Source organism: Bombyx mori, chromosome 3 (assembly GCF_030269925.1).
Source record: "Bombyx mori chromosome 3, ASM3026992v2".
Taxonomy (NCBI): Eukaryota; Metazoa; Arthropoda; class Insecta; order Lepidoptera; family Bombycidae; genus Bombyx; species Bombyx mori.
In genome coordinates, this window is record NC_085109.1 from 15,127,989 (window position 1) to 15,145,550 (window position 17,562).

Below are 17,562 nucleotides of genomic sequence, written 5' to 3' on the forward strand. Positions count from 1 at the left end.
TTTTTGCGTGACCATCAAATTGATATCTTTTTAGTGCAGGAGACCCTACTTAAGCCTGCGCGCCGTGACCCTAAAATCGCGAACTATAACATGGTCAGGAACGACAGGCTCTCTGCTCGTGGTGGTGGTACCGTCATTTACTATAGAAGAGCCCTGCATTGCGTCCCACTCGATCCTCCCGCGCTCGCTAATATCGAAGCATCAGTGTGCCGAATCTCACTGACGGGACACGCGCCGATCGTTATCGCGTCCGTTTATCTTCCACCGGATAAGATCGTTCTAAGCAGTGATATCGAGGCGCTGCTCGGCATGGGGAGCTCTGTCATTCTGGCGGGCGACCTAAATTGTAAACACATTAGGTGGAACTCACACACCACAACCCCGAATGGCAGGCGGCTTGACGCGTTAGTCGATAATCTCGCCTTCGATATCGTCGCTCCGCTAATCCCGACTCACTACCCGCTAAATATCGCGCATCGCCCGGATATACTCGACATAGCGTTATTAAAAAACGTAACTCTGCGCTTACACTCGATCGAAGTAGTTTCAGAGTTAGATTCAGACCACCGTCCCGTCGTTATGAAGCTCGGTCGCGCTCCCGATTCCGTTCCCGTCACGAGGACTGTGGTGGATTGGCACACGCTGGGCATCAGCCTGGCTGAATCTGATCCACCATCGCTACCGTTTAGCCCGGACTCTACCCCGTCTCCTCAGGATACCGCTGAAGCCATAGACATCTTAACGTCACACATCACCTCGACATTAGATAGGTCATCGAAACAAGTTGTAGCGGAGGACTTCCTTCACCGCTTCAAATTGTCCGACGATATTAGGGAACTCCTTAGAGCTAAGAACGCCTCGATACGCGCCTACGACAGGTATCCTACCGCGGAAAATCGTATTCGAATGCGTGCCCTACAACGCGACGTAAAGTCTCGCATCGCCGAAGTCCGAGATGCCAGATGGTCTGATTTCTTAGAAGGACTCGCGCCCTCCCAAAGGTCTTACTACCGCTTAGCTCGTACTCTCAAATCGGATACGGTAGTAACTATGCCCCCCCTCGTAGGCCCCTCAGGCCGACTCACGGCGTTCGATGATGACGAAAAAGCAGAGCTGCTGGCCGATACATTGCAAACCCAGTGCACGCCCAGCACTCAATCCGTGGACCCTGTGCATGTAGAATTAGTAGACAGTGAGGTAGAACGCAGAGCCTCCTTGCCACCCTCTGATGTGTTACCACCCGTCACCCCGATGGAAGTTAAAGACTTGATCAAAGACCTACGTCCTCGCAAGGCTCCCGGTTCCGACGGTATATCCAACCGCGTTATTAAACTTCTACCCGTCCAACTCATCGTGATGTTGGCATCTATTTTCAATGCCGCTATGGCGAACTGTATCTTTCCCGCGGTGTGGAAAGAAGCGGACGTTATCGGCATACATAAACCCGGTAAACCAAAAAATCATCCGACGAGCTACCGCCCGATTAGCCTCCTCATGTCTCTAGGCAAACTGTATGAGCGTCTGCTCTACAAACGCCTCAGAGACTTCGTCTCATCCAAGGGCATTCTCATCGATGAACAATTCGGATTCCGTACCAATCACTCATGCGTTCAACAGGTGCACCGCCTCACGGAGCACATTCTTGTGGGGCTTAATCGACCAAAACCGTTATACACGGGAGCTCTCTTCTTCGACGTCGCAAAAGCGTTCGACAAAGTCTGGCACAACGGTTTGATTTTCAAACTATTCAACATGGGTGTGCCGGATAGTCTCGTGCTCATCATACGGGACTTCTTGTCGAACCGCTCTTTTCGATATCGAGTCGAGGGAACCCGCTCCTCCCCACGACCTCTCACAGCTGGAGTCCCGCAAGGCTCTGTCCTCTCACCCCTCCTATTTAGCTTATTCGTTAACGATATTCCCCGGTCGCCGCCGACCCATTTAGCTTTATTCGCCGACGACACGACTGTTTACTATTCCAGTAGAAACAAGTCCCTAATCGCGAAGAAGCTTCAGAGCGCAGCCCTAGCCCTAGGACAGTGGTTCCGAAAATGGCGCATAGACATCAACCCAGCGAAAAGTACTGCGGTGCTCTTTCAGAGGGGAAGCTCCACACGGATTTCCTCCCGTATTAGGAGGAGGAATCTCACACCCCCGATTACTCTCTTTAGTCAATCCATACCCTGGGCCAGGAAGGTCAAGTACCTGGGCGTTACCCTGGATGCATCGATGACATTCCGCCCGCATATAAAATCAGTCCGTGACCGTGCCGCGTTTATTCTCGGTAGACTCTACCCCATGATTTGTAAGCGGAGTAAAATGTCCCTTCGGAACAAGGTGACACTTTACAAAACTTGCATAAGGCCCGTCATGACTTACGCGAGTGTGGTGTTCGCTCACGCGGCCCGCACGCACATAGACACCCTTCAATCTCTACAATCCCGCTTTTGCAGGTTAGCCGTCGGAGCTCCGTGGTTCGTGAGGAACGTTGACCTACACGACGACCTGGGCCTCGAATCTATACAGAAATACATGAAGTCAGCGTCGGAACGGTACTTCGATAAGGCTATGCGTCATGATAATCGCCTTATCGTAGCCGCCGCTGACTACTCCCCGAATCCTGATCATGCAGGAGCCAGTCACCGTCGACGCCCTAGACACGTCCTTACGGATCCATCAGATCCAATAACCTTCGCACTAGACGCCTTCAGCTCTAGGAGCAGGCTTAGGGACCTCGGTAACCGTACTCGTCGAACTCGACAAAGAGTTCGCCGTGCAACCTAACCCATGAATCAGCTCGCTGAGTTTCTCGCCGGATCTTCTCAGCGGGTCGCGATTCCGATCCGGTAGTAGATTCATTCGCGAAGCAGCTGCTCTTGAGCTGTTAGGTCTCCTTCGGAGGCGCTCGGGTAGCTGTTAGCAAATCCCACCCCTCCTGGCTGAGCCTTTGCTCGCCCACCTGTCCTGGTGAAACTGGAAAGGCCTCCGGGCCACCAGTAATCCGTCAATCATAAAAAAAAAAAAAAAAAAAAAAAAAAAAAAAAAAAAAAAAAAAAAAAAAAAAAAAAAAAAAAACATATACAGTCGCGGATTTTTTTTAAGCTTTTAAAGGGGAACAATTTTGTCATACATTATTTTAGAGAAACTTTAACCGTTTTCGCAGCGGACGCAGCGGAACGTCTCAAAAGGGAAAAATACCCCGATTTTGAAACATTCTTTATTGGTGCTCCGCTTGCACTGGTCTTAGCGTGATGTTATATAGCCTATAGTCTTCCTCGATAAATGGACTATCTAACACTGAAAGATTTTTTTAAATTGAAACATTAGTTTCTGAGATTAGCGCGTTCAAACAAACAAACTCTTCAGCTTTATAATATTAGTATAGATAAGTAGGTACCTACTTATATAGATTTTTTTTTATTGCTTAGATGGATGGACGAGCTCACAGCCCACCTGGTGTTAAGTGGTTACTGGAGCCCATAGACATCTACAACGTAAATGCGCCACCCACCTCGAGATATAAGTTCTAAGGTCTCAGTATAGTTACAACGGCTACCCCACCCTTCGAACCGAAACGCATTACTGCTTCACGGCGGAAATAGGCGGGGTGGTGGTACCTACCCGTGCGGACTCACAAGAGGTCCTACCACCAGTGATTACGCAAATTATAATTTTGCGGGTTTGGTTTTTATTACACGATGTTATTCCTTCACCGTGGAAGTCAATCGTGAACATTTGTTGAGTACGTATTTAATTTGAAAAATTGGTACACGCCTGCGGGATTCGAACACCGGTGCATCGCTACATACGAATGCACCGGACGTCTTATCCTTTAGGCCACGACGACGATTGATTATTTATTTATATTATTATGCCCTTATTATGTCGGAAGGTGAACGCGATCGTATAGAAATCGTATGGCACAAGGACAATCGCGGTCGAAGAAAAAAACTTAGCAGTTAAACATCTATTACCGTCTCAGTTTTTATTTGATTGAGTGAAGCGAGCCGCGACGGCATGCTACACTATGTGGCTCCTTGTCGCGTGAAGCGAACAGCCAACGGTGTCCCACACACCGCGCACCGGTTAATCACACTAATTGCGAGTGCAATTACCAGTCCACCGAACAAACACCGCTTGGTCATTTTTCAACCAACTAATGTTGTATGGGTAAATGGGTTGTATTAGTCGTGTACTATTTTCTTTTGTAATAATTTTTTTAGGTCTGCTAGACAATAAAGTGGGCGGTCAACCTGAGGTCATCAGGTGACCGGCGTCCGTGCACGCAAGCCGGACCGGGACGAAGCGCCTCTCACCGGGAGACTCTCGATGAAAATATTCTTTGAGAAATAATTAATACAATCCACCACACTACACACGAATCTTAAGCGCACCATGTCTACAAATACGTCTGGCCACCTTCTACATACATATACATAATAATATCTCAATGGCGTAGCATCCGTCATCTGCCACAATATATGCTAATTTCTTTATATCCTCCAAGTTGTGTAATTACAAGCGTCGACGAGGGAGGGAGCCACTTAAACTTTGAACTGCGGCCGATTACTCACATGCTCCTACAAGTGTATCGCCGCGCGCCGGGGAGTCGACATTACGAGTTCATGACTCTACAATGAATTTATAATTCTTTTGAAATACTTTCAATGTCGGTAGATAAGCACCTAGCCATTAGAAACCACAAGCCATTATATTCTGATCAGTTATGAATGTCGGAAATATGTTCGTATGTACAATTAGGAGGCAGGAAAAGACACACTCAAAAACCGAATGGGAATCGAACCTTGGTCTCGGGACCGTGTCTGTGTGTTATATGGGTGTACAGTAAGGAACGAAATAAGTCTGAAGACTTACCGGTTCACCTTCCTTCCACTGCCTCGCGCTCCCTGGGCTCAGCGTCGTTTCCGGAGGTGGGACCGTCTGTCCCTTGACTGGTACACGATGAACAATTGTCGCTAGTTCTAATGGTTACGCGTGAGTTGCGTTGGATAGTTTTTGTTGTTGGTAATAAAGAATGTCTGCCGCGGAACGCGTGTGCTAAGTTACTATACGACGGCGACCTCTGCCCGTAGGCTTGGAGGGGTTGCTCAGCAGGCTTCTGGTTGGCTAGTCGGCCGTCTACAGGCGAGATCGAACCTTACTGCACCTAGGTTAAGACTTGTGTTGTCTTGAAGATATATTGCCTAATACTCGATATTACTAAAAATATAGAAACACGAAAAAATCTGTTTCAGTACGAAACAATGGGTTTAGTAATACATAGAAGTTGTTTCATTTCTAATAAATTAATTTTATATAATGTAAAATTTTATATCGATATAAGCTGTCGTCGATTTAAGCTCAAAAATATATGCTCATAATTCCTTGTACGACGCCCGTGATATGCGCCTCTCCTATTCTAGTCTGACCCCGCGCAGACAATCCTACTGTATGCTGCATCGCCCTTATATCCGGATCTGTGACGGCTTCGCGGCAAAAATGGACAAAACAGCGCAATACCCGTGTGGGCTCGCCGCCTGTCCGCCGGTGACTTGCAGGTGTGTGCATATAAACGAAATAATATTCTGCAAATATATTCTACAAACACAACAGATTCTTACGAATTCTTTAAGAACGGGAAAACAGTATCATTCGTAATAGTATTACTATAAACTAATATAACTATAATATGAGACCGCTCTTTATCTTACAATAGAGACGATCCAATAAAACATATAAGTATTATCGAATAAAATTAGAAAAATATCGATACGCACGCAACTTGTTAATTTCTCTAATCAGTACTCTATTATTTCCATTGTATTGTATTGTATGTAAGTATCAAACTGTAAATATAATTATTATGCTTAAACTTTCTAGTTTCGAATTATTGACTGTAAAACTGGTGATTGTTCGTGCTCAAACTATGACATTTTGCGTCACTTATTCACACGTAATGATAAATTAAATATAAGAATATCCTAGTTTCTTCTCGCTCATCAATTTTTCTGAGTTCTGACTGAGTGTAGATTGGATATTTTGGTCTCAAGCGACGGGGCGCTTTAGTAGTGTTCAACTACCAAATACTGTTCCATATTGGCGGTGATCTGGTGGAGACACGATCAAGTATCCACTTAACACCAGGTGGGCTGTGAGCTCGTCCACTCATCGAAGCAATAATAATTAATAGCAATAATAAAGAAAAAAAAGTGATTTACCAGGGGACAAAAAACCAAATCGCATCGAATCGTGTCAAAACATCTCTAGTCTCGAAATGAAATCGAAATAAAATAGTAGAAGGAAAATGATGCTTTCGCAATAGTACCTATACAATTTGGTTTGAAGTCGAATATCCCGCTCTGTTTAAACATATCATACATGCGAGTACATACGTAACGTATTGTAGTTATTTTCGTATTGTTACACGCGGTATGTGCGTATTATTTGGTACCAACAAGATCCATTGACACAATCAATGTCATCTATAGAACGCTCACATTATTGAAAACAATAAGATATTGAATCTTGTTTTTGAATAGACTCGTATGTTTTAATTGTGTCAGCGCAGTTTCTACCAGGATCATTTCGGGATCCGGATGACGCGGCAGACCCAAGGGGCGCGGCCTAGCTGATCGTGTGGGTCCACGCACCGACCACTCCGCCGACTACTGTATTAGACATTACTGTATTTCACAGCAATTCATTTAAATAAGTTTCTAAGCCTATACTAAATTGCAGTTCCTGTTTTTAATTAAGTTAAAATTCATGTTCGTAATTAACTTGAGTGTCATAATAAAGTCATAAGCTTGACATTTTAGAATACAATACAAGCGAGCTCTTTACACAATCGAGCAAGATATTGCCTAAAGAGCTGGCAAGCGTAGCGTAGCAAAGTAAATTCCAATTTGAAGAGAGGCACAACCGTGAAATAAAGCATCATAGACATCAGCACCAACTCGATGTGGATGGCAGCAATCACACTGTGGTATCTGTGAGCTTTTATTATGCATGTACATACCGCTATTCAGATTATCGAGACCGTCTCTCTCTCTTTACCTCTGTAATAGCTAGGGCTGCAATAAATGAATACCTTAGTAATCCAACAGTCTCAGGTTTCAAAATGGCGTATCATGCATAGACTCTGGACCAGGTCGAGAATCTATCAGCCCCGATAAAATTAAAAATAATCTAAATACACATAGTCATATAACTTAAATATTATAAACAATGTATATTGATACCGATTGAGCCTTCTGTGTATTTCCCTACACTACATAAATCTCTGAACCGTATTCCACAGTGAGACTAAAAAACAAAGGACCAGTGTTTATTTGAAGTAGATTGTTATTTGGCCTCCTTTGTGTGATAAGCCTGCGGAGAGCCGTTACACTGATAGAGGCTGTATAGAGGAGGGATCGATCCCCACAGCGCTCCACCGCTCTCCGACTTTATTTTGTGAAATTTAATGGTGTTATACATAGAAAGATGGCTGAATAAACATTGAGCATTCGAGTAGTGTTGTCGGCGCGTGGATGCGACCCTTCATGCTCCTCCTCACAATGAGCGGCGAGGAAATATGATACTTTTTACGAGCTTTAATGACAATCACTTTACGAAAAAAAACGCGGAGCTAGTGTACCTTAATTTAAACAGGATTAAAAATACAATAGCAGAAATACAGTCAAACCGCTACATACTGCTCAGGAACCTGCTCAAACCTGGCTTGAAAACAGATACAGTGAAGATTAGGAGACAGTACTGATACTACAGGCTGCGAGCAAGCCGCGCCGGTAGCGTGAAGTAACCAGCGTCGTGTAAATAGCTATCTCAACTCGCTCGCAACTCCACAACAGCCATTAAAACTATTGTCGTGAAAAAAGTGTCGCTTAGCTATCCAAAACGGAACCAACACAATCAGAACTATCCGGAAATACGTAAACCTTATTAATCAGCTCTTGTTTCAATCAACAAGATTCTGTCTCTCTCTTGCTGGGACCCGATTTATCGTAACACAATGTTTCGTTGTAATTACAACCGTCAAACCAGCCGTGAAGGAGCTACTGAACATAACTGAGCGTGTATTACCTGTATTACACATAACATACACACTGCAATAGCACTGAGAGCTGAGGTGATTTTCGTGTGGGGTATTCGATTGTTACACTAAGATCATAAATGATTACAAATGTATTACAATTATATTATAGTAAAGATAAAAATCTCTTCAGCTGCCGTCGGAGATGTCTGCAATGCAAGAGACTTACTACTAAGGACTACTTTCAAACCTCATTTGAAGAAGAGTATATTTTTTCACTCGGGGAGCACCTTGGGAGCTCAGTTTACATTCATTTTAATGGAGCTGTCTATAACTTTTGTCAGTGCAAACGAAATACTTACCGTGCTGAGGCGAGCCATCGAGTTCCAATGGTAACACCCATAAACGGATTACAAAGAAGACACAGATTTATCTTCAGTCTACCAATCTCTCAACTCAATAAAACTGAAAATCACCATAAGAACCGGATAAATGACAGCGTTTGTAATGTGGATAACCTCGACCGCTCTGATGATAATCCTAATGTCTCTTATGTATTCTGTTTTAGCTTTAAATTAGCTTTAAAATTAAAATGTACCCCAGATTGATTTTTGATTGATGGTTAATAAATAAGATTAGTACTGGTCTAATCTTATTTACTTTTTATCATTCATTTGTTTGCTACATACATATTATAATTTTGTTTTTGATGCTACAATTCCCAAATACTAAAACTCCTAGCGTTATTATGTTTCCCTGTGTATATTTTTAATTCAATGTTAGTTTTGTAAATTTATATATACGTTTTTATATTTAAAATTAGTTTATATTCTCGTTTCCAATCTTCCATTTCTCAATTTTATTTTCGTCTTCATGTAGTTTCCCGCGCGTTGTTAATAACCCTCGTAATGATCCGTTGTATTATTTTGTGTTATTCCTTTTCGCTTGTTGGGACTGCTCGTCGTGGTTCTATAATGCATGTGGATGTCGACCGTCGTCTCGCTGCTGTTAAACACGCGACAGGTTCCAAGGTCAGTGTGTGCCGGCTCCAGTGTGAGTAGGGGGACCGATGGGCGACCGGTGCTGGTTTTGTTTTCATCATTTAGCGTCTGTGAATTAAAATATATTGTTTTTGCTTATTTATTATTGTTTTTGTTTAAATATTATTATATTATTTAAAAATGCAACCGTAAGGCTTACGGAACTTTAAGGAACTCTAATATCATATATGTGTGTAGCTTCGTGCTTTATAGAGGTTCTTAGTGTTCGTGATCATCAAAGTCCACCACCAAAACTCAAATGCATTTTATGTTGGTAACGCATAAAATATTTCCGTTTATCTATTCGTGTTCTATTGAGTTCATTGTGGCTTAATCACGGAGCAACCACGTGGCAGAACTACTGTTGGCACCTCCACTCAGCTTTCTGACAATCAGTTTACTTAATACTCAGGTATCGGTAGCAGCGGAGCAAGCCTCCCGATGAAGAAGCTGAAGCATTTTATTAAATAGCTCTCGCGGCCATTAAGCTGCTGTTAAAGTGTTGCTATTCGCTAAAATATTAAAAATACACAATAAAACTCTGGTCATAAAAGTCCTATTAAAATGGATATAAAAATGCAGTAAAAGCTCCGAAATGTTAAAGTTAAGCCCTCCGCCATTAAACCGAGCCCTTCATGACGAATGATAAGGTCGAGCGGTGCGTGCGGCCCGCTTCACGTGACAATCACAAAATATTATTATATATTTGGGCTACGTAGCTCCGGACCGCATGCTCTGACAACGTGAGACACTAAGTCGAACTCTTAATTTCCGTAGTTATAATTACCACATCCGAACAAGAACGAATCACTAGTATCCCGTGCGGGCTCATAGCAGTGCACGCTATCCAGGACTTCATACAGATCTTATTTGGCGACATTATTAGCTTTTGTCGTTGTGGTTGTTGAAGTCGTCAAGGATAGGTATGTGTTAGGGATTTTATTTAGATATGTATGTAGTGAGCCCCAGCATCATCCGACGCGGGCACACCGTCGGACCACGGGCACCTGATCGTTTTGCAGTAGAAATACGCAACATTATTCCCGTATCTATTTGAAATTGATTCTCAATATCATTTTGAAGTAACTATCGAGCTCGAGTTCATTGTAATATAGTCTTTATTAAATTTGGATCAATTGATCATTATGTTATTTGTTGGTAAATAAATTTGTTACATTATCCAAAGACGGTTTTCCGCGTAACCACAAGAACCGCGTTACCTAGTAGTTATTATAGAACCATCGAGACTTATATAATAAGTGGGATAAACTTGAAGCGAAGCCGCCAAGAAGTGACAGTATTATCACAAGTTCACTCTTGGACTAATACCACACACATAGCCGCAAAGTGATCCAACCACCTAGTCAACAGTGCGAGTGCTTATCACTAAGCGCTGCGCAAGTAATGTAATGACCATTGCTGGTGTTTGTTGGTGTTGTAAACTCAAAGAATCTGACGCTTCATTAAGCGAAGCCCGCACTTTCTACAACTGACACATTAATAGTTCTCATAAATCACTTCTTATAAATTCTACTTCATTCTACTTCTACTTCTAATTCTACTTCTAATTCTACTTCTATTCTTTTCAAAGAGCTATTGACAGAAACTCTTCTTGCGTTCAAATTACTCAAATTGGCCTTTGTAACGTTTTTATGACACACAAAGAGCGAAGTGGGCACACTCAATATTTCGGCACAACACAGTTAAGTGTAATTTCAATTGTCGTATTCATGGCGAGTCTCCTTTCGGCATAAATATTCAATGTACCGAGCCCCCCTCGCCCTGCAGCTCTCTCTCCCCCTCTAAAAAGGGGGAGCCGTGATTCCGAATCTGTGACAATTTTGTTTTTTGCATGACAAAGTGATATCGAGTCGAGTACTTTGAGTTTTGAATTACGTACGTTTTTCTTTGTGATGTACATAATCTGTGCTCTGAAAATTCTTAGAAATGTAAAAAAGGTTAGATTCAAGAGACGAAAGAGTTGTTATACAATGTTTATTAAGGTCCCCAAAGGAGTCGTGTTTTGGGGGCCATTAGTGGATAAGAAAGCATGCCATTAAGAGCTTATACTCATGTTAAATGGATATATGGATAATGCCCTTGGATTTTATGGGTGGGTAATAATTTCAAAATAATAGTGAGAAATATATTGATAAAACATCATTTCCATAGAGATTCTATTTGACACGCAACGACGCTCCGTTTCAATGCACTTCCGTCGCTGGATGTGACAGCTCGGTTATGGCTCGTAATAAAACATGAATTGCAATAAAAACTGGCATAACTCAAAAATACTGTAGCGGCGTAGCGGTGCCGCGTAGTACATCTACAGGCGTAGCGGGTCTACGGTAGTCCATAGCCGGAAGCGGAAGTCGTTAGCCGCCGCCCGAGCGGCGCGCCCTCTGGCCGAATGTTAAATTTAACGCAAAATGCGTTTGGCTGTGATAACTAGAAGCACCGATACGATTTACATTATGACGTATGAGTCTGGGTGGTTCTCAATAGATATAGAGCCTGCTATAGTATGATAATAGGTCTTTATCTATAAATTTACGGTTTTACAATAGACTAGTATTGTAAAATAAATTATTTTTGATAATCATAAGCGGTTATCATGTTGGTTAAACCTGGGTTCAGCCCCTAGGGAATGCCCCTGGACAAAGCTTACCCCTGTAAAATCTTGATCACTATTAAAATTTGGTGGTCTAGTGCCAGTATAAATCCTCGTAGCTTCATTAGAACAGATATTTACTGTAAGGAATGGACACAATGACGGAGAATTGCTCGTCTCTGGCGTTCCAATACGAAAACGCTTAACCTCATGCGGCACAACAGTCGGTCTCCGAGCAACAAGAGTCAGGGTTGGAAGCTTTGCATCATCCACCCCACTCACCATACCATACGCCGACAAACATCTACTTCTTCTAAAGTTTGAACAACTTCTTGGCAGGGAAAAAATTCAATACGCGAGAGGTAATACAAAATACTATTGAAGAGTTTATTGGATCCCGTACACCGGACTTCTTATCGGTGTTCGTTGTTAAATGGTAATCGTAACGCATAAACATAACGACTTATTGATCTTCAACGAACAATGACAAGGACGAAGTCCACCCGATCTCCATCGCGTCTACACAACAACACTACCAAGGGCCGAGTGTATTACTATTAAAGTTTTCAAACCACATCGTACGCAGTTCCTATCGGTGTGGGATAGTTGAATAGAATGGCAAATAACTTATATTCAGAAACGCACTATGAAGGGGTGCGACGGATCCTACTCTCTTGGCGGATCGTGCGATGGCAAGGATCATATAAGACGTCTGCAGCAATTTATGTTCGTATTCAAATGTGTATTAATTACAATTAGATCCCACAATGACCCCCGTTCAATTTGCTATTGAGACGTAATAAAACGCGTTACATTTGTCCCAGATAAAAGTTGTTTGTGTGCAGTCGAAGAGGCGGAGGGTGAGTGAGGATCTTCCATTACATCCATCGTTGTCTGAATTGCATTCAGTTCCTTAAATCTTAAAATAGAAGTGTGAGCACCACGGTATCCACCACAGTCAATCACCGCAGTGGCCTACCAGCAAACTGGGGTCGACCACGAGACGCCAGCAGGAATACAGCAGTGATGGGCATATTAGTGGAAACACGAGTGCCGCATGACGCCATTACATTATGCACGCTATCGAAAGAATGGGTTTGTTGCTGAACGTAGATAAAATTAGAGAAAAATCCTTTTATTTTCTTGCGATCATTTAATTTTGAAGCAGGTGAATGTCGACCGGAGTCAACAGCGTCTGCATAAAATGCCGTGTCCAAATTACCTGGTTATCTAATTTTACGTACAATGTAATAGAAAACTAGTATACCCTATTACTCGAGAGATATATGTGTGTGTGTGTTGTAGTCCTAGGGTACCCCGCTGGTACATAGGGCCCTCACAAGTTGTCTCCACTTTACCCTGTCTTGCGCTTGCTCCTTGACATCACTCCAGGTCACGTTGGCAGTCCTCATTTCACTCTCTACGGTGCGTCGCCAAGTGTGTACAGGGCGACCAGGTCTTCTCCTGCCAAGCGGTTGCCACTCAAACGCGATTGATGCTGCATTGACTCCGCTGCGCCGTAGAGTGTGTCCTATCCAACGTCATTTCCGATGAGCAATGTCTTGCGCGATGGGATTTTGGTCACATTTAGTCCAAAGGTCTTTATTAGAGATAGTGACTGGCCAGAATATGCGGAGTATCGACCTTAAGCACTTATTTACAAATACCTGCAGTCGGTTCGTGAGTGTCTTGGTTACTCTCCAGGTCTCACATCCGAACAGGAGAACACTCTTGACAATGGAGTCGAACAGGATCAGCTTGATCCGACGGGTCATGACACTTGACTCCCAGACTGGTTTCAACTGCGCGAAAGTACCCCTGGCTTTCCTATTTCGTATCTCTATATCTTCGTCCGAACCATCCTGATTTGATATGGAACTCCCCAGATATGTAAACTTCTGTGCTGACTTCAACACACAGTCTTGGAGCTTTAGGGGAGTAGTGTTTTTTGACCATTTTGACTATTTTTGACATGTCGACGGTTTTGTTGGTGTTGATACGCAAGCCCCTTTTCTCCGCAGACATACGGAGGTCCTCAAGTTTTGCTTGCATTTGATCCAAAATCGGTGTCATCAACACTGTCGTCTGCATAGTCAAGGTCTTCTAAGATATTTTCGCTCCATTCAATGCCCCGCGGTGTCGGCACCACTTCCCACATTATGTCATCCAGTAACATAATGAATAGTAACGGAGACAGGAGACAGCCCTGCTTAACACCCGCTGTCATCTCAATAGGGGCTCCCAGAACTTGGTCATGCACGACTCCACATGTACTACCTCCGTATAAGGCCTGGATTATACCGATGATTTTATTTGGTATACCTCTTTGTTTTAAGCAGGTCCACATTTTGCTCCACTGTACAGTGTCAAACGCTTTCTCAAAGTCCACAAACGTAAGAATTATTTCGAGAGATATAAGAACTTAAAACTATTACAATATATAAAATATATATTATATACCTAGTCAGGTCATAAATTCTGTCACATCTTTAATGTAAAATAATTGAAACAAGTTTATTCATTATGTAACCATTCATATACCAAAATGAACTTAACAAAACATAGATTCTTATGACACTAAAGTTTATTCAAAATGACCTCCGTGATTTTGAATACAGGCCTTCAATCTGCGCGGCCAGTCGTCTATCGCAGCACGAACGAGGTCCATGTCAATATCGGCGGCTGCCTTAATCAAGGATGTCTTGAGTGACTCCAAATTGGGATGAGGCTTTGAGCACGCCTTTTCCTCCAAGTGTTGCCATATCTTGTAATCTAACGGATTCAAATCTGGACTGGAGGAGGGCCAGTCTTCGTGCCGGATGAAGTCGATTTCACGCGCCGCCAGCCAGTCTTGTGTGCTCTTCGCTCTATGAGCTGGCGCCGAATCTTGTTGGAATACCCAGTGCCTGTTATTGAACATGGTATGAGAATTTTCCAAAGGTTCGTGAGGACTGTATTTTGATACACAACTGCATTCGTTTTTACACCTTTCTCACAAAAATGTACCTCTGTTGAGCCCCAATAAGAAACTTCCAACCATACCATGAGCGAGGATGGAAAATTACCTCGTTGGACACGCGGAATATGGTTGCTCGCTTCTTCACTACTGTGTGCGTACACCTTATCATTTTGTTTGTCGTAGCTCTCTTCTACGGTAAAAATATTTTCATCCGAAAAAAGAATTTCCCGATATTTTTTTCCCGCGTACCGCTTCAACAAAGCGCGGCATCTCTTCAGTCTCAGGTCCATTAGACGAGCATTCAAACGATGTCCTATTTTTCTTCGATATGCCCGAAGCCCTAAGTCTTCATTTAACACCCTTTTCACCGTGGTTCTGCTTAACCCCATCTGCAGGGCCAACAGTTTCTGCTTACGTTTGGGATTTCTTTGAATTCACGCCTTCACAGCTTTTATCACTGCTGGAGTCCTAACAGACCGAGGGCGACCACTTCTTGACCTGTCATCTACACTAGAGTCTTCATTGTATCGTTTGATAGTACGATAAACGAATCTTTTGGTTATATTCAAAATTTTCAGTATGTTAAAAATTTGAATTGGCGCGTAGCCGCAACGATGCAATGCAATAACTGCAACACGGTCTTCTTTAAGCGTCCACTCCATATTTTTGTAATGAGTAAAATTCTAAAAGTATACATTTTTATTTTCATGAACAATTCGAAATTCGAATTCAAGAAACTTTTTTGTGGCCAACATTCTAAAAGAAAAGTTTTTACTGTGTGACAATACTTATGACCTGACTAGGTATATAAACAAACACTTAACAGACAATATTTGTACGAACAAAGATTACGTCCGCCCTTAACGACCTTTTTTAATTTACTGCTAATTAAGGACACATGCACAACGTTATCTTGACGCGCGCGCGTCTATATCCGAGGGCATGGTCGACCTTTATCTCTGATGACCATGTTTGTGTATGCTCGCCCTTAGAATGTCGCAGCAGAAACACTAGTTTCCTAGTTGCATTATGTTAGTTTTGATAAATAAAAATTACAAAGTAGATGAAATAATTATTGTACTACTTTTATGTATGTTCTCAAAAAGTTCCCGTTGGGGATAAATAACGGCTTACCGTGCACCCGGCATTATGGTAAGCGACGGTAACTAATTACCATAAACCGTATTCTATTTGCACTATTTTCCCAGTACTGAATTTTTTCAATTAATATTTTTATGATGCGAGGTGTAGGTTATCGTCACTTGTGTCAATGCAAATGTCAATTGTACGTAACATACGTTCGGAACTCAATGAAAGCTAGCTGCGAACTCCTATAATAAATTTGAACCACCAACATCAAATCTTCAGCTTAATAAGCCCCGATGATAGAACAATCGCATCCGCCTCGCATCTCAACGAGACTGTAGATTCCGACGCGGTGTCGTCGCGGCGACGTCCACGGATCAAAGCTCAGCTAAATTATATTAATTAGATCTCGGTCCGTTTGCTCAAAACACCCTCCTCCCGGTATCCTCCTCAGTCCCCTCTCATGCTCATCTCGTTATTTCAACGACAACACTGAATGTTGTAATTCGAAATGCCCAGTGGAGAGTCTTTGAAGCTGAAGCTCTATTGTTTTTATCGAATATATTTTATAATATAATTGGGAGCCCAGCAGCCCGTAGCCGTTCAATAATTTACACAAATTAAATTTTTATGTTTATTTAATTTATTCGTTTTGTATTAAAACATTTTCGAAGGGATTTTTCTAGTATTTGTGTTTATGCTCGGTTAACCGGTTACCGCGGAGCATAGTCGTGACAACGTGATTGCCGTCCACCGGCCTGAGGCGGGCGACAGAAACTTAAATTATATTCTATAAAATCGGACGAACTCTTTCCAATAGATTGTGTGACTACGGTGTGACGGAACTGAGCAGGATGGGCGTGCTGCCACCGGGCAATACGCATCTTAATAAATTTGATAGTTTGATTTTTATTACGCAATGTGATTCCTCCATCGTTGTAACCTGAACACCTGTTAAGTAACTATTTCCTTAAAACCTCCGGTACACCGGGCGTCCAATTATGGAAATAGTCCTTTGAGCCACTTTGCATTCTCAATCCTGTATGGTGTCTAACATGGTCTCTCAGAAAAACTAAACAAACATTGATTTTACGATTGAAAATCGAAATTCAAAATGTATTAGAATGCTTAAAATCTGAATAACAAACAGTGCAAACTTAACCATCTAATTATGAAATGTGCTTCGTAGAAGTTGGCAGCTGAAGTGTGACGTCACGCTCACAGAGGACCCGACACAAGTCTTACTTGATAACGGATCTGTGAGCGGTCCCCGGTTAGTCGCTCTGTAGCGTGATGTAAGGCACACGGAGAATAATAAGTTAACTTAGAAACTAGTACGTACATATGTAGGGATATATGTAAGTGCTGTGTGGCATTGTGTGGTATTTCTACATCTAGTGCAAACCTGATCATTTTAATCCGCAGCAAGATCGTCTTATTGGTTTATCGGCTGATACTGATTACTGATCCGTGGGGCCCAGGTTTGGCCTCATTTGATAACAGCATTTAATTCTTTTTAGAATTTGTTTCTTCGGATATCTTAAACACAGAACAAAATCCGAGCTAGGGCCCGTTGGACGTCAGGGCAGCAACAACTCGCAGTCAGGTCCGCTCTTATGAGTTTTAACTCGTATTCGTTAGTACAAAAGTTTTCCCATCAGGTTTTACAAAAGGTCTAAATTACCATGTTCTCTCTGTACACTATATAATGCAATTGTAAGGTTTTTCATGAAGGGCTCGGCGTGAAGCTCGTCGTGATTGTGATGCAGGTCGCGCCGCGTAACGCCCCGCTCTCTGCGAGACTGACGACCACTATTGACGTGCACATACA

General features: G+C 42.6%; 1 protein-coding gene across 1 annotated transcript; it reads right to left on the reverse strand.

The window, feature by feature from the left end:
• Positions 1-12,648: 12,648 nt before the first annotated feature.
• Positions 12,649-14,033, reverse strand: LOC119630783 (uncharacterized). Its single transcript, XM_038021278.1, has 3 exons — positions 13,737-14,033; positions 13,354-13,548; positions 12,649-12,789 (listed from the first exon to the last, which is right to left on the reverse strand). Exons 1-3 carry the CDS (start codon positions 14,031-14,033, stop codon positions 12,649-12,651), a joined length of 633 nt encoding a protein of 210 aa, XP_037877206.1.
• Positions 14,034-17,562: the final 3,529 nt, after the last annotated feature.

Excerpts from the sequence above, each read along its gene's own strand:
- LOC119630783 (XM_038021278.1), bottom strand. The coding sequence starts at position 14,033 with ATGTGGACCTGCTTAAAACAAAGAGGTATACCAAATAAAATCATCGGT. Across the intron at positions 13,549-13,736 it reads ACACCGATTTTGGATCAAAT|GATGGTTCGGACGAAGATAT; the intron begins GCAAGCAAAACT and ends ATATCAAATCAG. Across the intron at positions 12,790-13,353 it reads CACTCACGAACCGACTGCAG|CAACAAACCCATTCTTTCGA; the intron begins GTATTTGTAAAT and ends ATCTACGTTCAG.